The sequence below is a fragment of the Calidris pugnax genome, unplaced genomic scaffold, assembly GCF_001431845.1.
Source record: "Calidris pugnax isolate Ruff unplaced genomic scaffold, ASM143184v1 scaffold211, whole genome shotgun sequence".
Taxonomy (NCBI): Eukaryota; Metazoa; Chordata; class Aves; order Charadriiformes; family Scolopacidae; genus Calidris; species Calidris pugnax.
Window position 1 is genome coordinate 2,841,540 of NW_015091083.1, and position 23,523 is coordinate 2,865,062.

The window sequence follows — 23,523 nt, forward strand, 5'->3', positions numbered from 1 at the left end:
CGCCCCGTTAGAACAGAGATCAGCAACACTACTTCCCCCAAGTGTAGTCAGCTAACATATCAAACTGCTACTTCAAGAGCTACTCTAGATTTAAACTCAAAAGCCAATAAATGTTTCAAGAACATGACAGTAACAGCAGTAGAAAGCGAATGAGAGACTGACTCAACCCAACAGTTGCAATGGTTAAAACGATAAGATACTAGACTTATTCAGGTTGAAAAGGCATGACTTCTAAACACGGGAATACAACTCCAGTGATGTCAATTAAGGGCAACAGTCTATGTCAGGTAACAAGCCAACACCAGAAGTGCATTTATGTTCCTCCTAGTAATTAACCTGTGCAATAGGCTTCCAGTGCTTCAAAGATCTTAGCTCTATTTACAATTAAAGTTCTTTCAGTCCTTTTCAAAACCAATTTTTCTTCTTTCTCCATAAGTCCCCTCCAAATTCAGGCCTCAGGATTCTTATGGCAAGTTGCAAAGTTCATACAGTCCTTTCAATTTACCAGCACGCACAAAAAGACAATGTTTTCCAGAAGATTTCTGGGAGTGCTTGCTGTAGTAAATATGCTCCCCATTAAACCCACATCGTATTTTCAACCAAATGCAAACCTCCTTTGTGTATATGGAAAAAAAAAAAGAGCATGGGATTCCGAAGGGCAATATTGTGACACAGGAATGCTTGTGTTTGTTCTCCCATGGAGAGACACAATTTGAAGGGCCCCAAACCACTACTTCAAACCTCATACCCAGCCTCCTGAAGCCAGCTGCTTCCTTCTCTAGTCACAATAAAAGCCTTCAGGAAGAGCAGGTATTGTCCTACCTTGCATGTACGCCTCTATCTGCCGAATTAGCTCGTAAGACTTGGATCGGTCCAGAAGTGTACGAATTGCCGGAAGAGGGTCCAGGATAATGGTTTCTGGATGAGCATCAATATACTCCTGCAAAACAAATACATAGGGGGGAAAAAAAAAAAAGAAAAAAAAAAAAAGGGAATTAGGCTGGCTGTAGAGTGTGGAAAAATAATGAGGTGGGGAAGACAATAAATGATGTTGAAAACCTCAGTGTCCAGCTTCTCTTCAAGGGAAGGCAAATGGACATTGGCAACACAGGAAGTCACCAGACAGTCCAGACAATGGCATTTGGAACAAACACAACCCTGACAGCTAACTGTTTTAGGATGACAAATTTCTCCTGTGGACTCACCATCAGCAGCGAAACCTGTGCTGCAACCGCATCAACTCAGAAGGGAGCCAGTGGCAAAGTGCCACAGTAACAGCTGTGAGCAGGGCTGAGAAATGCAATTAGGAGAAGAAAGATGACACACTGCTATCTTGGGGTCAGCCTTACATTCTGTTACTGCACATGAACATCACAACTGTCTGAACTAAGCTCAGAAATAAATCTGGGTTCTTTAATGTTGTTATTATTGCTGTCCTCTGACTGATAAGGGGGTTTTGGCAAATTTTTTTGCCAGAGCTGAAGAGTTTGCTGCTTCACTGTATCTTCATTGAGTTTTGAAAGCATCTATCTTGTTCCTTCTCTAAGTTCATATTCTCCTCTCCTGACTACAAGAACAAAGCAAAGTTAAAGTTCTCAAAGATCTTCATCTCTGGAACTCAATTCCCCATTCCCTGAGGTCATGACTGCACTACTGCATCTCGGCCATGAACACAGACACAGTTGCCAGGTATCGCCCTGGCGAACCCAACAAAGCTTCCCTCTGTTTCTCAGAAGAGAAGCCGAGTTCCTTCATCATTTCCCCAACTGGCCCCATAAAGTCAATGGGATAAACAAGCGTTCATCTCATCCTATCCTAAACCAGACAAACATTTCAAACTTAGCATCTGCCTTTGTTTTAACCAACTTCCCAAAGCCATCTTTATGTTTCCACTTATTTCTTTAAATCCATTCATGCAAATACATGGTAAATGCTCCTGCAAGCAATGGACTTCCGTGAAGTCCTAAGATGGTTACTTCAGAGAACAAAACATACTTCTAAAGACACTTAGGAGTATGATGAGCTGGCCTCAGGAAATGCACTCTGTTGAATACTGAGCTGGAGAGAAAGGAATGGCAAATGTGATCCCAGCAAGTGATTTCTCTCCAGACACTGACTGGGGAAGCACACTTCCTTCCCCGCTTCCTCCTAGCACTGGCAAACTGTGGCTTTCTGCTGACTACACAGTCTGAACTGATGGCTTGCTAGAAGGGGATTATTCTTTTGAGGCTAAGAGGATACAACATTGGGGTTTAATGAACCCACTGCATCACCCACAGCACACAAGCAGCTCTCCTTCACGGGGCATGAGGCACCCTGCAGTGGCAATACCTGCGTCTGACGTATTTAATAATCCCTGCAGAACGCAAAGAGTGGATTCCCCAAAGACATGCTCAACCTTGCTGCCACTTTGGAAAAGTAAAGGACAGAGCCTTTTGCACAGTCAGTCATCAAGACCGTCAGGCCCAGCTGTTGTCTCACCCTTGCAGCGTGGCCTGGATAAAAAGCCTCTTTGCCTCACTGGAGCAGAAGCTGGGTTCATTTCAAGTCATTAATACCCAGAACACACATACAACAGTTTCCACGAGTCTCCTGCCACTAGTAGTTCCAGAGTACTCAAGCAGAGCAGTCAGCTTTCAAATACAAAAGATTATTTATTTTTTTTAAGAGATAGAGTAACTTGTTACTTAATGCATCTTAAATACCTACGTGTGTCTACGCACACAAGCCCTTTTACGCAGCAGATAAAAGACACCTTGTGGAGGTAAGAAGATCCAGTGATTAGTGATTATCTTAAACTTGCTGATGATGAAACTGTACTTCGTATCTCAACATATCTAAAGCAAAACAAGACAGCTCTTTTAGTCCTTCTATGTCTCAGCTTAAAAAAATAGGGAGCTACCACAGTGCGCACCTTCATGAGCCCACTGAGAGGATGAGCACGTTACAGCCAGCCCATACCCTGGTGGGTAAGTGCACAGGGTAACCACACTGAAAAAGCCACAGCTCCAAAACCTGACCCCAGCAGAGATCTGACACCAAGCCTCCTGTGGCGTTTCTGATGCTTGTACCAGCTTGTACCAGCTCTCACATGGTAGCGACCACCTCTCTGCCTCGACTGGTCTCTGTCTCCACAATGAATTCAAGCTCCCCATCCTCCCATCCTCGCCCAGCCCCTACTCTGTACATACTAATCCTTCCCCTCACACACACAGTCGTCCTCCTGTGGCCTACATCCCCGTCATTCCCCTCCACAGAAGGAATGATTTTTCCCTCTCCTAGCTCCTTGTGCAGCTTCCCAAATCTCCCTGATGCTCCCCTTGGCATGGAGGATTAGCCTCACTTCCCTGGGTTAGGTGTGTTCCACTTGTTATTTTTGCTCATGTAGGTATTTCCAAGCGGAGCCTTGCTTTTTTATGTTTTCTGTAAGGAACGTCACAGTGCTTTATTTATAATTATAATAGCTCTAAACCATATTAAAAGATCATCCAAGCAGTAAGCTTGACACAACATAACAAAGTTTAACGGGAATGAAGGCATGATCCCGAGGCCATTCTACACCAGGCAATGCGTCAAGAGAAGTGAGCATCTCAGCTGACTTTCCAGTGACTGATTTCTCATCCTCTTGCCTTAAGGAGCCTCCAAAAAGCTCTGTAAGGCAAACATGTAATAACCGATGAAGATGAAGGAGGTGGGGGCTGTTTTCCAGCAGTCATTTAGAGTCTGGAAGACTTTAACAAACTACTCTAATGTCGAGAACAGCACTGAGTGTAAGGCAACAGCCCCTTCACACACACACACAGAGGAGCCTGAACATGAGGTTTCTTTATAAAACAAGGAAATTTCTTGGCCTCAAACCTATTTCAGATACTATCTGCCAGCTCTTCTCCATTTACAGGCTTAGGTACTCGGACAGCCAGAGGGCACAGGAACGGCAAAACTCAGAGACTGTCAGCAGGGTAGTGAAAATCTGCATCATCTCAGTGAAGGAAATGACTGGGACCCGAAACAAGTGTCTCCTAGAGGTAATCTGGGGATGGCTACAGATCTCTCATTTCAACTGAATCCAGAAACAGCCTCCCCTTTGAAGCAAAGGAGGCTGACAATGCAGAACAAGGTCGATGCATTTGTATAGTGCATCTCTATTTGAACACAGCTAGTGGTTAACTGCTGAAGCTGTTAGGGGACAGGAGCATCAAAATGCACTCAAGTCCTGAAAATGATGCATCTCTTCTCTTCTCATGGTATTGTGTGTTGCTTGGATTTCCATCACAAAGCGTTAAGTCTGCATTCAAAAGCAGAACCATCAAGTTGCACCAGGATCCCCAAAGCAAATCACCCAGGCTCCTCTTGAGTATGTATGCTGCCAACACTCTCCCAGTTTCCCACACCTCACACCAGTACATCACTAGCACATGGAAAAGAAGGAGTTCCAATACTTATGCACAGAAAACTACTTAAAATAATAATAATACTAATAAAAATTAAAACTCCAAACCTTAACACCAATTCCCCACAACAGGAAATTACAATAAGTAAAAATCAATTATATTAGTTTCACAGGAACAATTACGGTAGATGATGCAAAACCTTTCATAAACTTCGATTCTTCACTAGGAACTGCTGCACACTTAGGCATTTTACTGAATATATAACTGTGAAGATCACTTAACAGACTGTGAAAGTCTTGATGTAGCCTAAGTAGCAGGACTCTTGCCATGGTACAGAATGGCTCCACTATCAGAAATACAAATCTGGAAGAACATGAAGGGTTTGTGTCTAAGAATTTGATAGCAGATGAGATATTACACATATGAACTTGAAAATGGAGCAGTTGCAGAAGGAAAAGAGAATGACTGAAGCCAAGAGATAGCTTTCAGTACAGCATAACCTTTCAACTCTGAATGTTCAAATCTTCTCTGGTCATTTGAACAAAACAACTCTGCAGTGTTCTTTGGTGGATTTACCAAAGACTGGTATCCAACAGCAGACTCCAACAACCCAAGCAACAATCGGGAGGATATTCAGCCTTCCCAATAATATTTTGAAAGGGTTCTGTCCTTGGGCTGTGGTTCAGCTTGACCCAGACAACATCTATGTTTCCCTCTTCCTAATCGTTGACATAATAAAAGCAAACAAGAAGAAACAAGGACTTTCAGCAGATCCTCCTTTGTTTGTATTCCAGGCTTGGCGTTCAGTTCATGCTCTCTACCAGTCCTGTTACTGGCAGAAGGCCAGCAATGAAACTTGAAATCAAAGAGAAACCAAGTATTTCGTGTTCCCTGTTAAATACGTCTGGATATAAACCGGAGAATTAGAAAAAAACCAAACTTTTTTTGAGAAGCCTGTGTATAGATGAGGATAGAGCTGATTGTCATTTTACCCAAAAAGGTAGCTAATGATTTTTTAAAATATATATATTTTAACAGAAAGCTGATACAGTATCTACTGCAAATACTAGGTCATTAGACGATAAGAGAGACTCACTGACTTGATTTTATTACTAAGTAATAAAACTTCTATAATCTTTTGTTTAAACAAAAGTTCCACATTAAAAAAAAGGTTAGCAAATGAAACAGTAACGGTGTTCGAGGTTGTGTTTTCCCATGTACAGAAACATGAAGATGACTGCTTGTAACAACAGGCTGACGTTTTCCAAAGTGGAAACAGAGGTGAAGACAGACACAAGCTTGTCTAAAGATTTTGCATCAGATTCAGACTTAAAAGTTCCTTTTTATTGTCTTGAGTTGCAACGGTCTCTTTTCACGGACACATCCTTCCAAAAGGAAAGGTTTAGGCAAGTTGGATCTTGAACAAACACTCATCTCAAAATTGTTTGTCTCTAAATCTAAAAGAGATTCCTGCAGCCGTTGGGAGGGATGAAGGGGGTGGCAAGGGGAAGCAGAGATACATCTGCTCTGATACATTCCTATTCATTGCACATCTCAAAGCAACTTTTGAGTACTCAGCTTCCCTGTCTTGCCTTCAAAAGTCCACCACAATTTTGTTTCGCAAATGCCTACTCACAGAAAGCTAATTCTTTGAATTAGGTCTTGAATGACAAATTTTTAGTTAATTTTGCCTGCTTACAAGGCTCGTCCTACAAAGGTAAGACAGAATTATTTTTCAAATGGGAAAGCCACAGGTATTGGCCTGTGAATTCAGATGCAAATGCACCATTTCAACTTTGTGTCTCACCCTGGCCCCCTGACAAGAAAAAAATTACTACAAGTTTCCTTTGATTTTTCTCTTGCTTTTTCTCAGCAGAGGACGTGAAAAGAAATTTGAAATCTGTAAGTATTTTCAGAGTACAAAGCCAAAAACCAGGAGCAGAACGTGCCAGTATCTTAAGGAAAAAAAAAAGGCAGCATCAAAAATCCACTGGCATAACCTCCATGAGTATATACCCAAACCATCATCTCGCAGCTGAGATTTCTGATTAAAGCGATCAGTTGCATCAGGAACTATGCGTTCCTCCCCTTCCAAGCAAGAGTAAACCCCTAACTCCTTCCCTTCCAAAATATTTCCCTGATTTTCCTTTCTCCCAGTCCCAAACCCTTCTAAGGAAGCTTCTGAATCAAGAATAAAAGTGCCCTTCTTGGACAACTTCAGAGTGGGAGAGTCAACAGTTGGAGGGGCAGGGTCGGAGGAAACACTTTAAATTTTCATCAACCTGATCGCAGAAGCCTAAGCATAAAACCTGCTTCCAATCTACCTTTTAAAGAAGTCTAATGCAAAGAGAACCTGTTTAGAAAACGCTCTGAAAGACAAATTAATAACCAGATTGATTTTCCATCACTTGAGCCATCATTTTGAATGGAACAGACTAGTATGAAGCTGCTATGAATGAAGCTGCTTAATCCTCTGTACAGCTATGACAGGCAGCTGCTCAGAGAATATTTTGCTCTAATCAGAGCGCAACAAAGATACCCCAGTGAATGTCTTACACAAGCCAAAATATACTCACTTTTCAAAGACATAAACTTTTTCTAGAAGGCAGGAACTGGAGTAGTTTGTTTCTCTTTCTTACCAAGAAGACAGGAACTGGAGCACCAGCAAGTGAAAGGGACCCTTAGGGTCTATGCCTCTTCCTACCTGACTTCTCTCCATGTTCTGCTGGTCAAGAAGGAACCACCAAGGACTGTTTGCAATTTTTTATAGAGAGCAAATAAACTATGTTCAATCACTTCCACCCAGTGTTACAGCGGGTAGGGAGACTAATAATCATTTCTACAAATAATAATCATCCCCAAAATAAGGATCTAAGGGTCCTACGAAGCAAATGTAAAGATTTCTCTACTTTACACTTCATGCACTACACTAGGTACTTGCATGCAGTCTTCATTTTGGCTTTGGATGAGATCACTAGGCGCTCACCACCGATCTTCAATGGCACTGATGTCCAGCTGGATTCACACTGTCTCCAGCACCCATCAGTACTCTCCTCTCTGAGAAACTGCATCCAACTAGCACGAAGACCTCAGAAAGCTCAGCCATAAAGGTGTTCTGCAGCTAAAAAGCTCCCTGGCAACAGGCACTCTCTCTTTTCAGAGTCTCCTGTAACAATTCTTTTTTACAAGGCAATTGAGAACAGTTATTAAACAGCAAGACAAAAAGAACAGGCTAAGAGGCTTCCTAGTCTATTAGCACTCTCCACCAGACCATACAACAGTTCATCACAGACTCTTATAAGTATGAAGCCAGTTTCCTCCTCAGCTCTTGCACATGAAATGGTCAAGGCTTCTACAATACAGCTCTGAAAAAATGTTATTCTTACAGAGGTCATAAATGTAGCCTGGCAAATCATTTCTCTTCCTGTGGTCAAGGATCCCTTCCTCTTCTGCTTCCTGGAAGACTGCTTTATGGAGCCAACAGTGAGACTGGTGCCAGGTATCATCATGATGTTACATTTATATTTAAAGCAGAAAAATTAGCATCATGAATTTTGCAGTGTTTGTCTGGTTAACATCACCAGAACTTGTTCAATTTAATGAACAATAAGGGAACCACACCATTTCCACTTGTGTGCAGGTGCCAGAAATGCCACAGTGCTTACGCAACATCTCACACACAAAAGTAGCTCTCTTGCAAAGTGGTCACTTTACGTTTTCTAAGTTACTCATTGATTTTAGTTTTACAAAAAACAAAGAAACAAAAAAAAACCCCAACCACCACATACACTTTATACAAATGAATTATTACAATTTGTAACAACTTATTTTTAACCCGAGAATATAATTTTCTTCATTACCAATAGCTTTTAGTATCTTAAAAATAATACAGGACAGTTGGAGAGAGGCAGAAATTTCCTGTCTTTTTCTGTCCTATGTACAAAATTACATGAGTATACCATTTAAACACACTTTGGCAAGTAATTCAATGCTGATAGACTTCTCCTCTGCCTCACTGGTTCCTGGGTACATGTTTTACTACAATGAAATTTGCTGCATGCCAGCAACATGGCACAAATCAGTCACATGTGCAGAACCAGAAGCCCCAGGGCCTTGGTTTATTGGGGAGAGGGTATTATTCAGAAGCCTGCTCACAGAGGTCCCTGCCTTCTATCTTGTTCACTAGAAAAAGACCCTCTCCCAGTCTGGAAGGTGCTGGAAGAGGATCTTTTTCCAATGAGCAAGTTTTGAAGATACTGAGAGATCACGAGTCCATACCCACAGTCAGAAGTAAGTGGTGTAGTCTGGTAATGGAAACCTACATTCTAGTTCATCTATATGATTGTGGACAAGTCATCCACTGGGCTATGCTAAAGAACACTATCTGTAAAGACAGAGCATCAGATATTAGTGTGACTCCTGTAACTTGGTCTGTAAATTAGATGTTATCATAGCTACTATGAATTCATACCAGAGCACCAAACAGAAACAAAGCCCAAGTCCTTACAACAGCCATTCTGAGTTGACCTAAAGGGCTTCTCATATTAATCTCAAAAGGGAATTAATATCATTTTCTTTAATTTACAGCTTGCAAAACAAAAACTTGGGGATGCAAACGAGATGGTCTAGATCACATAATGAAACTGTAAAAAAGAGTGTGACTGAACCCACATTCCAGGATCCCCGTCAAATTCTTTAGGCATTACATTGCACTTCTTTGCAGGAAGATGTCATCCTCAAAAAGAATAGAAGTCTATATTAGATAATACAGTGTTTACTGTACCACCAAGAACTAATGACAGGGAGAGAAGAAAGAACATCAAGTCCTCCTCTAACATTCTTGGCTTTTTTATTATTTTCATTTGCGGTTAAATTTAATATTCCTAAAAATGAAGGCCTTGAAGGCACCAGCCAGCTGGATCCAAGAATTTCGCAAGAAGAATTAAGAAAGTTTCTTAGCACAGCACTATAACAGCCTTTCTAGAGTATGCCTGGCCAAAGCTCGCCATTGTGAACACAGCACCACTGAACTGGTATTAAGCAGAGTGTTCAAAAAAAGACTAAAATCACCATCAACAGGGTCATGTAACGAAGATGTAAATGTACAGGAGTCTTCAAAGCATGAGCAGAATTCACCACCATCCTCTGCAGAGAAGACACTGGTGCAAGACAATGCTCTGTATCCATGGGTGCTTTCACCCAAATTATTTCCTTCTTATACAGTTCATACTGTTAGTTGAACAAGTTCAACTGGATTTACCAATCCTATCAGGAGACAGGGAACTATTTCTTCTCCATCTGACTTGCTCAGAAGTTTATCCTCACTTCTATCTGTCTCTACTACTTGAGCCCTGGAAAAGTATATATGGAGCATGCATTACTGTAGAGAGAGGTTTTCTAATTATACGCTTTCTTATTGATTAACAGAGCTCTGACAATTAAAGGGTGCAGCATATGCCCCAGGGGTGTGAACAATACCTCTGCTTTCTACAACACTTGACACACAATCCAGATTTTCAGTATTATTAAAAAAAATAATAATTTCAACGAACCATAGTATTATTTTTGCTTTAATACTGATATTTACAGGAAAATGATGAAGTTCATTATTCAGAAATAGAGACCAGTTTATGAAAGGGTGGTGGTAAGCTGAGGCACAGAAAGACGTAAGTGTTCTACAGCAACAAAACAGTGGCAGTGGTAAAGGACAGAAGACTGAATTTCACCCCTATCATATAGTCTCTAGATTACAGCTATTTCTGTTTCACTCTACTGCAACCCTAATCCGTTCCAGCGCAACTTGTTTCCTCTTCTGTTGTCTGTTATTCTTAGAAGGCAGCAGACAGGTCTGCAAGAATATCTAACGTAACTGAACGCTCTTGTGCTGTGCAGGTATTTAAATCAATTTATGACTATGCAAATCCTACAGAAAGAATTTTACATGCTGGATCAAATACCTCTGTCAGCACTCTCCGGGACTCCCTGGGATCAACAACTGTTCTCACCTCTCCACATTAGTTAGCGTGTCGCAAGGAGCATAGCCCCAGTCCAAATCAATGGCTCACCCACTACTGTACGTGCTGTATGAGAGTAAGGCCATGCTGCCAACAAAAAACTCGGGCAGAGGAGACAAGGGAGGTGATGTTAAAACAGATGAACTTGGCAGGATGGGAGAGAAGAGCTGGGTCAGGCAACAGAGAGAGCAGAAACGGCACAGCGCAGGGATGCTATTTACAGCTTCCTTTAACAGGGGATGACCTTCAATATGGTGTTACTCTTGATTTGTTATTCCTAATGTGATGGAGAGGAGAGGCAAGGCTGAACTGTTGAACTTGCACACAAGGCTTTACTCAAATAGATAAAGGAGGATTTTAGGGTAATACGAGTTTGGTTGTTTAGTTTTTGTTAAGGCTATGATTTAAAACTGTTTGCAACAAGTTGCTCCACGGTTTTAACACCGGAGGAGTTAACCACCCTGAGAGATGTGGGAACGTTTCAGTAAATTCACCACAGGACACGGACAACCACATCTTGCAAAACAGCAATTGTGGTGAAACAGAAGCACAACACGCTGCCTCCGAACTTTGACCAAGGGCACAACCTGACAGGTGAGCCGTGCAGGAATGACAAGGAGCACGTACACTAATGGGTGGCAGCTGCACACAGGGCTATAACTGGTGGGGTCCCGGTGCCACGTACCACAGGGTTTGAATACAACTGTTGCTCAGCTGCTCTGAAATGAGGCAGCTCAAGTGAGATTTGCCAGTGCTGGTGAAGGTTCTAATATTGTCCCAAGAAGAACATGCCTGTGAATCAGGCGTCTGCAGCCATTTCTGATATGCTTATCTCTAGAATCTTCCATCAGGAGCGTGGATTGCCCTACAGAGGACGTGAGCCTCCTGGGAGTATACCTGGTTTTCTCCTTAGTTTGGCTGATGCCTTCACAAGTCAAAAGACTCCTTCCCACCTTCCCAGCTCCTCCCATAGCCCAATCTCCTTATGGTTGAGGGTTCAAGAAGCCTGAGAGCAAACAGCCACTGACATTTACATTTAAACCAAAGAGCCTTTCAGTTTCCACCTGGACCTCAGGCTCACAGCCCAACACACTGCAGGAGAACGCTCCTCTAACTGCAGTCAGCTCTTGAGGACCACTAAGACAGCCCTAAGCATGCAGGTTGGATGTAGCCTGGATGGTGAAGAAACAGTACCAGGTGAGGAACTGGTAGAACTGAAATACTAGAGAAAGCATAAATAGCACAACCAAAAGATCCAGGTAGTAAAATCAATGCCATCGTGCATGACATTAATCGGAGTAAGCTGAGTAGCTGGAATTCTTATTAAAAATATCCGTATCCATTGAAGGGTTCTTGCTGAGGAATAAAAGAAAGGTGATTTAGATATTAACTGTGTTGCTACATAGCAATTGCTGTTCTACCAACTGCTTGCACAAGTTCCCTACCAGCATGTTCTCCAGACGACAAGGGATGTGCCACAATAGTACACACAGCTGCACTCTGTGCCTCATAAAGCCTGCTCTTCAGGAATGCATACAACAACGTAAGAATTGGAGATGACAAATCTCATAAGTCTTAGTCAGCTGTGAGCAACTTCACACATACGCCCTTTGCCTCTATGGCCATCAAGTTTTTCCCACTGATAAGACTGGTGTATTGTGAAGGTAAACGAGTTAACGGCTGAAACCAGGACAGACTGTGAGGAGAAAGCCCCTGAAGTCTATCTCTCCATATACTTCTTTGGACATTTGCAAGTTTCCAGTGCTCTGGGAAGCAGATGCCTGTGCTACTTCGTGATGAATAGTCATCTACTATTCAGGGAACTGGTGCCAGAGGGTCAGACCCAGAAGTCAAACCTTTTCATCTCCTGTGTACTACCCACAGGTGGGAGGAAGCAGAAAAGCTCTGTACTAGAGCAAGGAGAATACTGACTCCATTAAGTAAAATAATTTCTGCATCACTAATTGTAGAACATTAGGCAGAGCAAAGAGAACATCATTTCCCAAGAAAGAAAAATTGTCAAAACAGCAGAATTTGTCTGAGCCATTTTTCCACCTGACAAAAGCATATTCCATAAAATTCTGAAAATATCTTTTTTAATTTTGCTTCTCTTTGAAAGAGAAGAAAAGAATATACATTTTATCAAAGACATCAATCAGAAGCAACACCTTTTCAAATGATAAAGGTGTTGCTTTATCATTTTTTTATCATTTCTATCAGCATTCAGTCGACTGACAGGAATTCTTTGGGAAAACAGTTTTCTGTACCATTCTGTCCTGTATATTTCTGACCTTCAATGAAACCTTGAGGGGAAAAAAAAAAAAAGAAAAAAAAAAGGGGAGTCTCAGCACTAGAGGACAAAATCACAATAACCTTGATGTTACAGAAATTAGCATTCCAGGAACTGGGAAGACTAGACAGAATTGGGCCAAATTAATTCAGTACCTTCTGTCATGAAGAAACGGATGTCAAGGACTCTGCAAACACCTGTTCCTCTTTGTGAACAGCACTCATGCTCTTAGAATGACATCAGGACAGTATTTGGTGGGAAAACAGTTCTTAGTAACCTTACTAATACAACAAAAAACCTATCCAAAGGTGCAAGTCCATTTTAGACTGACAAAACTATTTTTGTTGGGCAGCAGTGTGCCAGGGAGCTCTTTTCATCAAACCCTACCAACAGCACAGGAAACAGATTGAATTTCCTGCACCAGCATCACCCTCCTGCTTGAAATGCAGAAGGACTATGAAAGAACCACTCACCTGGAACCTCTGAACCAACTCCAGTGACTGGCTGTCATTCTGGTCTGCTTCAAGGATGACATCTGTCAGTTTATGTATGATCACATCCAAGGGGCCCTGATCTTCAATGGGCTTGGTGAGGTCAAGCTGAAGAAACCAGAGAGAAACCTTTTATTAATATATGGAGGACCTGAGGTTTTTGTACCTGCCACCATCCAAGGTATCACTGCCACAAAGCATTCACTTTACATACTGCCTTTATTTTGGTATGTTACCCAAATCCCTGAGAATTTACATTTCACTGAATGTCAGAAAACTTTACTCAGACATTTATTTCTCCGCAGTGTAGATCTAATCCCGTGAAAAAACAATGAAGTCATTGGCAAACACCCTTCATGCAAACACCTTCCTGTGCTTCTCCACTCTGAGCCAACATTTCCCTCTTCAGCCCTGGTTCCCGGTGCTTACACATACATGCAACGAGAATGAGCCAGCAAAGATTATCACCAGTAATAAAAGGAACACCCGCTGTGCCCTTCGCCCTTCGGGATTGCACAAAAACAAAACACCACCCAGGACAGTAATACAGGTAACAGACAATGCAGGTGACTCAGGATCTTTGCAAATTCATCTGCTGCAGGGACAGCTATTTGGCTGGTAAGGAGAAGCGCAGGTCCCAGAGCACTCCCACTAGCAGACTTTGGCAGTTAGCTGGATCGGGGACAATGACTTGGGGTGGGGTGTGCAGAAACTCGGCTCCAGACAGATAGGAAAGCATGTGGTGGTGTGTCACAGGGCTTGGGTGCCAGTACCAAGACAGGGTTCAAGGAGCAGAGGAACCACCTGCACTGGAAGAGGGTTGCGTTAGGGATCTCTTGAGGAAATCTTAATGCAACGAAAGCTATTGGACCTGATGGGATGCATGCAAGGGTACTAAGAGAACTGGCCAATGCCACTGCGAGGGCTTAGATTTATCAGGACATAAATCAAAACTGTGGAGATTCCAACTAAATCAGGAAAAGAATTCCACCATGAGGACAGTTTGGCTGTGGCACAGAGTACCACAGAGGCTGCAGGATCTCCATTCTTCAAGGTTTTCAAGACCTGACTGGGCAAAGCCCTAAGCAAGTTAGATTAAATTTAATGCTGAATCTGCTTTGATCAAGATGATGTATTGTATTACGGACCCCTGAGGTCCCTACCAAACTTAATGATCCCATGAAGCTACTTGCCAGATTTGAACATTTGTACAGTCTAAGTATCCAAACTGGCTCATGTCCAACCCAACACACTGGGCTGCCCACAGCACAAAACCTGCCACTTTATCAATTGCTCTTCAACCAATTGTGTGATCTACTGTATCAGTGGCGACTTAACCTTGTAGACTGCAAACCAGGAACATCTTTGAAATGTCAGACAGATGTGTGCTTGCTAAATTAAAGTTAGCATTTGATTCTACAGTTACATGCATAGTCCTTTCCATTGCTCCTATCCCTTTTTTAACTCTGGCAGAGAAGGGGGTTGGGGGCACAGGAGGGAGAGGAGGGCTGGGCAGAGAGGCTGCTGATGTTCTGTTTTGAGAACCCTAGTCTTCACTGTCTTTTTAGCTTGAGTTTTGTCCTAATAAAATTTCCAACCCTACTGAAATGGCCCTGCTTTGAATTAAGGAGTGCTTTAAGGAAGGTAATGATATGACAGGATGGCTGGAGCTCAAGCACCAATAAAACTAAACCAGCAGAGATCTAGCAGCCTTGTAATAATTGGCTAGTTGTTCATCTAACTGATCCAAGTAAGCAAATCGCTTTTCTTGTGTAGGCACTCTTATCTGGGCCAGGCTTACTCTATTAGAATAACTGAAGTTACCCATGGCACGAAAGCAAACTGAAAGACAGACAGTTCTTCCCAGCAGAGACCACCTTTGCTTGCCCATTACTATCTGCTGCTACTAACAGCTACAGGTTGAGGTTCTAGTACTATCACAGATTCTAACACAACTGCAAAAACATATTGTGCATCTATCTTCCAAAGGGACTAACACAGGCACTGCTCACAGCTGGGCAGCAGACTCCCCACACGCGAATATTACGCAATGGTAAAGACAAACAAGTTGGACTTGATGTGGATGCTCAGTGATGGGTAAGTTGTGGCTGGGTGAGACAGTCCACAGAACCTTTGGCTGTCCTGGCACTTATATTTTTACTCCCACAAGTACTGCAGCACGAAGGCTAAGGGCAAGCGTAAGCTTCTGCAAAATTAAGGCAAAATGAAGTGAACTGCAGCTTGGCTAAGGACATGGAAGAAGATGATCTACTTCTGCAACCAAGTTCCAGAAAAATCAGTTAATATCCTTAAGAGAAATCTCAGATGACCACACTGCTTTTCCTGAGGTTTTTTCATCTGCCTATCACATCTGGAAGGAAGCAGCAAAACAAAGGGCCCATTTAACTGGGTCAGAAAGTTCCCAGTTGCCAAGGTACAAATATGTGAATTAATCCCTATTTTCAGGACTTCCAGTTTGAAAAACAGTGAGAAGCAAATAAGTGTTTGATTGGTTACCCCTCTACATTCTTCCTGCAGTTGCAGCTCAATCTGCACGGAGACATTGAGAAAATAAGAAAACAGTCCTCCCTTTCAGCCTTGACCCAAGAATAGAAGTAAGCCTCAAAGGCACATCCAGGCATTTTCAGCATAGTGTCTTCCAGAAGCACAAGACATCTGGGCAAGATAACTTCTTCACAACAACCATGCCAGCCAAAAGCAACTGGCATATTTTGAGAATGAAACCAAATGCACCTAACTTTGCACATCAGAAAGTGTTAAAAAGGTCCCCCCGTAACATTGCTCTGCTTCCCCTGCACCAGGAAAGCAATGCTAGGAATGACACCACGCTAAGGCAGCTCCTCCAGTAGGAAGTTCAATGACCACTTCAATTGGCTCAACAAGGGCAGCAGGTACCTTTCAACCACACAAACCTTCAAAATTTGATCCAGTATTTTGTGGATTGGAGGATCAAACTGTTTGCAAGAATGAGTTCTCTGTGTTCTGGGCCATGCTGCAGAAAGCAAATATCCCTGGTCTGTGCGGAATTTGGAAGAGATCCACCTTCCTTTTATATACCAAGAAGAAAAAAAAAAAAGGAAAAGAAAAAGAAGGAAAAAAAAATAGGGTTTGAGGGGGGAAAAAAGAAGTCTTTTCAAGTGGAGTATCAGACCCAAGCAGAAGTCAGTGAAAGTAGAGTGCAAAATTTCTGATGGCCCTCTGCTGAGACAAACACTGATTCATTGTTTGTCATCAGCTGGAATTTGAGCCCTCCTACTTCCCTTCTCTCTCAGCATCTCTCTCTCCAAACGATCTTTGCATTTGACATGATCACCCAAAGGTTTGTTTTTGCACAGAACTAACACCATAGCAACAGAAGTGAGAGAAAAGATTTATCAGCACCAGCCTGAAAAAACAGAGAGATATGGTTATGGTGCCTTTTCTTCTGTGAAGTCAGCTACAGCCTATTCTGCTTGCCTTTTTTTATATTTAAAAAAAACCCCAAACAAACCAAAACAGAAAACCAGGTATTTCATGGCATTATCACTTGCCATCAAAACCCAGCAGAAATCAGGTGAATGACATGGAAGACAATGTCAAAACTTTACACAGAAAATGCCAGACACGAGGCATATGCCTTTCCAGGTCTTACAAACCCATATATGGAAGAAAACAACCTCTAGATAAACGTTGTTATTGTAGCTGGCTATGGCCTCCTCACCTTCTCATAGAAAGACTGGCTGGGTTAAAAAATGCTCCAAGCTTAGAAATCTTACAGTCTGCCCTATAGATCTTCCCAGAGCATCCACTGGAGAGCAAGTTACAGGCATATAGAGCTCCATCTCTGCCCTCTTCTCCCCTTCCCCCTCCCTCTGTCCTCCAGAAACACACAGCCAGCACATTATCCAAATCATTACCCAGGAGGGTAAAAAAGAGTTTATTTCCATTAAGCATAATTTGTTTAAAGTTTTGGGGTTGTTTTTCTCCAGAACGCTGGCAATCCATCTATATTGCAGGGACAGGGCGAGTGCCTGGCAGAGCGCCACGGCTTTCCGCTGGTCCCAACTGCAATCCCACACGCATGCATTTCTGGAAGCCGTGTTTAAAAATAAAACTATGTCCAAGTAAAAAAAAAAAAATCTGGATTCGTTCACTCAGGAAAAAAACAAACAAGTGCAAATGTTGGATTTAGCAAAAAGAAATATCATTTATCTAAGTGATTAAAAATAGGTTTGCATTTTTTGTTTTATTCAGTGTTTCCAGTCCACGCTATAATCAACTGCATTTCAGAATCTGGCTGAGCAGGATTTGTGTTTTTTAAAAGCTCTTCTTTAGAAATAGTTTTTGGATTATCATCCACATGAAATGAAGTCTTAATACCAACCTGTTCTGTTCTCTGAAGACAGATCTGTCCACTGCTACATCCCTGAGGAATTTATGACCCATCTCCCCATTTCTATTCATTCTCCCTTTTCGCTTAAAGTATTTTCATTTTAAAAAAAACCCAACAAACTCATAAATCTATTGTTTAAGAATTTTGCTTCCAGTCTCTCAATTAGCTAACAAACTTCACCCACCAGGATGCTGCACTAAATTCTAGCTTTGTTTCAGTTTTTATTTGATGCACTGCTTCAGAGCAACAAGGAGTGCATGTCCCTCCACAGCAGCCTGTCTTGCTGCAGGTGGAAAAAGCTCAGGAAACTTTCTCCCAAAGGAGGTGAATGAAAGTAAGGAGAAAATCATCAGAGGTGACTAGGCAGATACCGCCAAATCATCAGGTGTTCTCTCAAGTGCTAGAAAGCTTAATGAAGTGCCACCAAAGGGCAAGAATCTGTCCAATTTTCCGGTAGAGAAATGTCAATGCTCTGCTACACATTTTCACAAGTCACAGTTCAAAAGTCCTTTTGTGGCAATTTAACCATTTTCCTCCCTGTGAACCGGACATACAGCACCAGCCTGACCTGACCTCTCTGCTCCCTGAGTCCTGAGGCTGTATGTGGAATTTTCTACACAAATCTGTGGTATCCTGTTATTCAGACACGCCGTTAAGGCTGCACTGACCCCAAAACATGTGGGGTTTATTTCATTCTTAATTCAGCTTCTTAAACTCCACTGCACGTAGACCTTCAGGTTTTTAGTCATCATCGTCCTCTCCTGGGGCTATTTTCTACCCTGTGTCTTCATCGCATGCATTTCTATCAAAAGGCTTGTAAAACAAAGCTTTATAAATTCTCCCCTTCTTCCCCCAAGCCCAGCCCCAGTGTTAACCATCACTGTGTACGAATCCTGAGCAAGTCATAATGAAAAAAAGTCATGAGCTCTGGGCTGGAAAGCCAAGACTTCAAGAAGCTGAATCCTGACAGCTGATGTATTGCTGGATGCTGTTCTCTCCCCCAAAAGCTGAGAGATGAAAGCCTCTAAAAATATCTTAAGCGCTCTGGAGAGTGAAGGGAAGCAGCAAAAATCAATACTGCCAAGTTCACTGTTTTGCCTTATTGTAAAAAGTAAATAAAAATACACAGGATAGTCTTAATTACAGGAGAGAAGGTGCTTGTATTTGAAAGGAAGTGAGGAAATTCCCTAAAAAGAAATCAGGAAAATGGCTGTGCATGTCTGTCTATACATGTGAGACCTACTTATGTGGAACAAGAGTGACAGAAGAGAATGGTGCAGAAGCCTGCCTGGCTGAATGGTGCAGAAATCCATGGGGCCAAACAAGACCTCTTTTCCCAAATTAAATCCGGCAGCTGCAGTCCAGTCCAGTCCTGTCCCTCCATCGGGACTACACTCCCACGAACCTTGCTCTCAGGTCTGTGCAAGTACAAAACTAACACAAGCGACTCCCTGTCAAAGCCCACGGAAGGTGACACAATACACGTGGGCACACATTTCCTCATGAGGAAAGATGTTATGTTACCTGCTAGATGAAAACCAGGTATTTTCACTGATCTACAGGCTCTCCATAGCTCCTAAAATATTCACATATTCTAACTAAACATTTACATATTTAAGCGAGTTCCTCCTCATCTCTCTGGTCAAGCGAGGAAGTGATCTGGGCTGGTGTCGTGCAGAGCCAGTGCAAGGACTCAGCACTTGCTGCTGCTGCTAATGGAGCCAAAGGATAGCGAGGGAGAACATAAACCCCTCTCTGTGCTGGAAACACCAGGTCTGTCCCACTGCAAAGGGACGCATGAACCTGACCATCAAGGGCTGCAAAGAAAGAGCAAGAAGTTCATCAAGAGGCCCGATTTTCTCTCTCCACGTCCCCCTGCCCCAGCACTGAATTAACTTGCACACCCTGTTGCAGAGGCGGCAATCTGAGAAAGGAAATCCGCCGCGGTGAGGAGACTTCCCCCCCGGCTCCCCCCTCACGCTGACGAGAGGAGAGAGCATCGCAGCATCGGCAACAGCCGCCACGTCGGAGGGGAACTCCTTCCCAAGCAGGAAGGAAATGCAGCTTGAAAATACCCTACCTTTTTTTCACTGGTCTTCTCGGAATTGAGGAAATTAAAGCCTGACCAAAGAGCTTACCTTTCTACCACTGCAGGACTCCAACCCTACAGGTCATTTTTTGCTGCTCTGCCCATGTAGTTTAAGAGAACCACCAAAGGAGAAAGAAAGCATGTCCCATGCTGGGACATGTTGCTCAGAATCTCAGGTGCCAGTGACATCCCAAGCAGCAAGTTAAGCCTAAAGGTGAGGAACGGCACAGCATAAGCTATAAAGCTCTGCTGGGTTCCCATTTTCTCAGATACTGAAACTTTAACACCAGAGGAGAAGATTCTGGGTTTAACAGATGGTTTCTTTACATTTTCTTGTGCTGGTGCCAGAGTGGATTACTTTTCATTCTGCTTGGCACAAGTTGCCAGAGAGCATGTGCAAGCACTTTGCACATTTTCAGGAGTCACACGCTGCTGCTCCCCTGGAAGCCAAGAATGATCTCTGAAATGTCTGGGAAGTTCTCACGTGTAGCTGTATTCTAGATAAAACGAGGTAAAAGGAATCTCATAGCTTTTTTTTGTACTATATGTCCTAACATAAATGGACACCACTTATGCATCGCTTCCCCAGCTGCTACACAGCCTGACCAGCCCTTGCACGTTCAAGGCTTGTCCTGCAGTCACGCCATCCCCCTGCGAGCATCGCCTCCCCGCAGCCTCCCCTGCGCCCTCCCACAGCAGCAGACAGGGAGCCAGCACCGCCGTCGCCTGTGCAGGAACGGTGACAGACTGAGACTCGTGACTCCTACTCGGTGTGCACAACAAGGCTGGGACGAGTCACCGCTCCTCAGTCACTCACACCTCTCCCACTGCCCCCTCTTCTCCCTCCTGGCTCCTCTGACCCTGGCGTATGAACCTCCGCTCAGCATCACCCTCCTCTTAGCACCAAGTTTTGCCCTTCACTTCTTTAAAAGGAAAACAAGAAACCCCTTGTTTGGACTATGGCTAAAGCTCTTCACAGCAATGATTTTCTTTTCAATACAGACTGTTTTACCCAAGACTGGAACTTTGTGGCTGTATTGTTTTTGACCTGCAGCCCAATGCAAAAAAAAAAAAAATATCTAGAAATTAAACTGTAACTCAGTTTGGCTTAATCTCCTTCTCTCCTGTACAATACTTTGGCAGCTGAAGAAGGTTCTTTCCAGAACTTGCAAAGATGTGGGAATGGTCGTTCCTGAGGACAATGTTAACCCAAGAGCTCGTGTCCCATTGGGGCTGGACTGCAGCGAGCAGGTTTTGGTGGGCAAGTGGTTAAGAGGTTCAGCCTTGTTCAGGAACAAACTCCCTGAACAATTGCCGATTTTCAGCACTGCAGGAGGAATAACCGATGTTACTCAAATCCAAAAAGGTCTCTTGCCAAGGGTGTCTCCTGAGGTCATCAATGCTCCCATGGATTAGGAAAGGGAGCAGAACAAATCCAGAGATTAGCAGAGAAGAAAAGTGTAACAGAAAATGTGTGACACAGGAGGATTAGCGCTCCAAAGGAGGAAAGCAAGTTATAGAAAAACAAGATTCTAAGGAGAATTTGCAGTTGGCATAACCTGCTGCTGAGACTGCCTTGCTTTGCTTTCTGTAACTGTCAAAAAGATAGTGTTCACGTCCACCAGATTAAAAGGCCGTACGGGCAATCCCAGTAGGGGAAGGTATGGGAAAACTACGAAGCGGTTCACAAAATGTGTAGCTCACTTCTTGAACTTAAAGTTCAAAATCTGCTTTGGAATGGGCAGATGGTATCCAGAGAGACCAGAAGGACTTTACAAGGAAGATTTTTAATGTTTCTTTGAGTGAACTGGGTCAGCTCTAGCCCAGCTATTGAACTGACAGTTCGATCAATCCTGTAGGAGAACAGACATTAAAGGAGGAGTGGAATGGAGAAGCCATCTAAAGAGAACACTCCAGCTACTCCAGAATACAGAAATACTGCAGCCCCACAGCCAGTACAGCCCAGGTAATCAATGGGAGGGGGGACGAGTTGGGTGAGCTTCACTTCTTGGAAGCTTCCAGTGCTTAATTATAACATCATATGAACATTGAAAATATCTACTAGTACTGTAAATACTTTTTTTCTAACAACTACTGGATTCAGAGAAAGTTAAGGAGAAGGAAACGTGTTCTGACAGTTTCTCTTGGAGCCATGTAAACATGCACTGCACAACCTCCCTCCCTTTGGAGGGATTAGATAAGTAGAAAAACTGATACCTAAGACACATTCCCCAGAAAGCCTGGCTACCATCCTTCATCCCAAAAGCCAAGGAAGCTCAACTCTGGACTTGCCCCACAAAAACCATAAAAGCTTTAGGAGACTTTGTCAGCCTAAAGGGGAAATAAAAATGGGTAAGGCTGATTTTAAACAAAGATAAGGCCATGCTTAGGCTGATCTGTATTTATCCCTGTGCTGCATGACCAGAAACCAGAAGAGAGACAGTGAAGAGACAGCAGAGATTGTGGCATTACTTTCCATCCTGTCCCAGCAAGTATTATTTATGGGAGAATGAAGTTGCCTTTCAATTACAAAGCATTATTTCAGCTTGAAACCACTGCTCTCAGTAAGAGAAAATGATGAAGCAGTTCCTTCCAAAGATGAATTTAAAGGCATTTATACAGTCTGAAATGAACATGGCCACAAAGATAAAATAGTTAGACCGTGATTTCTCAAACTGTGGAAGAAGGGTGTGGGTGGAGATCACAACCATCATGAACCACCTTCTCAGGTGCTGCACTGCTGGAAGCTGTTGGAAAAAGGAGCAGAAAACGAAGCCAGGAGAAGGTGGCTGGGATACAGGCAGGGCTCTAACGTGAGAAGGAACAAAGCGGGTCTGACTCATTGCTCTGGCAAACACCCTGGCATAGAGAAGGTGATTGCAATAGTTAACGGCCAACAGTTCATTTCTCAGCAACTGCAAAGTATCTCTGCTTTTTATTTTCTAGCATGTCTGACAAAGTCCTCTTGCATGCTCTATGGCCCAACCATGCATCAGATATTTTTTCCCACCCAGGTGAACTGTCTTCCAACACAGCACCTGCCCAGCACATACAGAGAACCACAGAGGGAACTTTTTAGGTAAAATTCCCTTTAAATGAGAGTGATGAAAAGCCTTGCTATTGCTGTGGTGAGAAAGTCTGACGATCCCGCAGTATTATTTGGACATAGCCAAATATTAATGAGGGTAAAACAAGACTAACTGCATCATTAAGGGAGATTAGCTTCTTAAACTCAGGAGAACAAATGCCAGGACTTAGGGTATGGTCCAGCTATTCTGAAGCAGGAAAACTAAGATGAAATTCAGTAGTACAAAGAATACTACATCAAGCGTGTTAGTTTAAATTACAGCATGAAATGTTGTAGAGTTCAAACGTATTTTTATGATCTCAGGACAACAAATTGATAAATTAAAGGAAGTAATAAGTAAAGACTGCTGAACTGTGAAAAGCTCAAGGATTTGAACATAAAGGATGCTTGGCATTTCTTGTAAGCATGCCAAATACTGAAATGTACTTCAGGAAGACATGAAAAACAAGAAAAATTGGGATCTCTGTGCAGCAAGTGAAGGTTTAATATTAAAGATAACACAGGAACAGCCCTAAACTTTACAGAGATATTTGGCCTCAGTTTTCAGCAAGGATAAAGATGCTGATGATGAGAGCAAAGCAAGGTGGTAAACAAAGATGGGTACAGATAGACAAATAGGTACCAGCAGTCAAAGCCAGAACTCATGGAGTGATATTCACTTCAACTCATTTTAAGGAGTCGATAACTACACTGTAATTTCAGGCTTCTCTTTGCAGACAGAGATAAATTAATAAATACATACCTTGATGTTTTAGCTGAATCTAGCC

At 42.8% G+C, this 23,523-nt stretch overlaps 1 protein-coding gene across 1 annotated transcript in view; it reads right to left on the minus strand.

The window, feature by feature from the left end:
* The window catches only part of ITPK1 (inositol-tetrakisphosphate 1-kinase), a 139,595-nt gene that overhangs the window by 60,701 nt on the left and 55,371 nt on the right, over positions 1 to 23,523 (minus strand). Inside the window, exons 3-4 of the mRNA XM_014957559.1 lie at positions 13,169 to 13,294; positions 823 to 940 (exon numbers count right to left, since the gene is read on the minus strand). Coding sequence (XP_014813045.1) covers positions 823 to 940; positions 13,169 to 13,294 — 244 coding nt within the window. The remainder of the gene's footprint in view (positions 1 to 822; positions 941 to 13,168; positions 13,295 to 23,523) is intronic.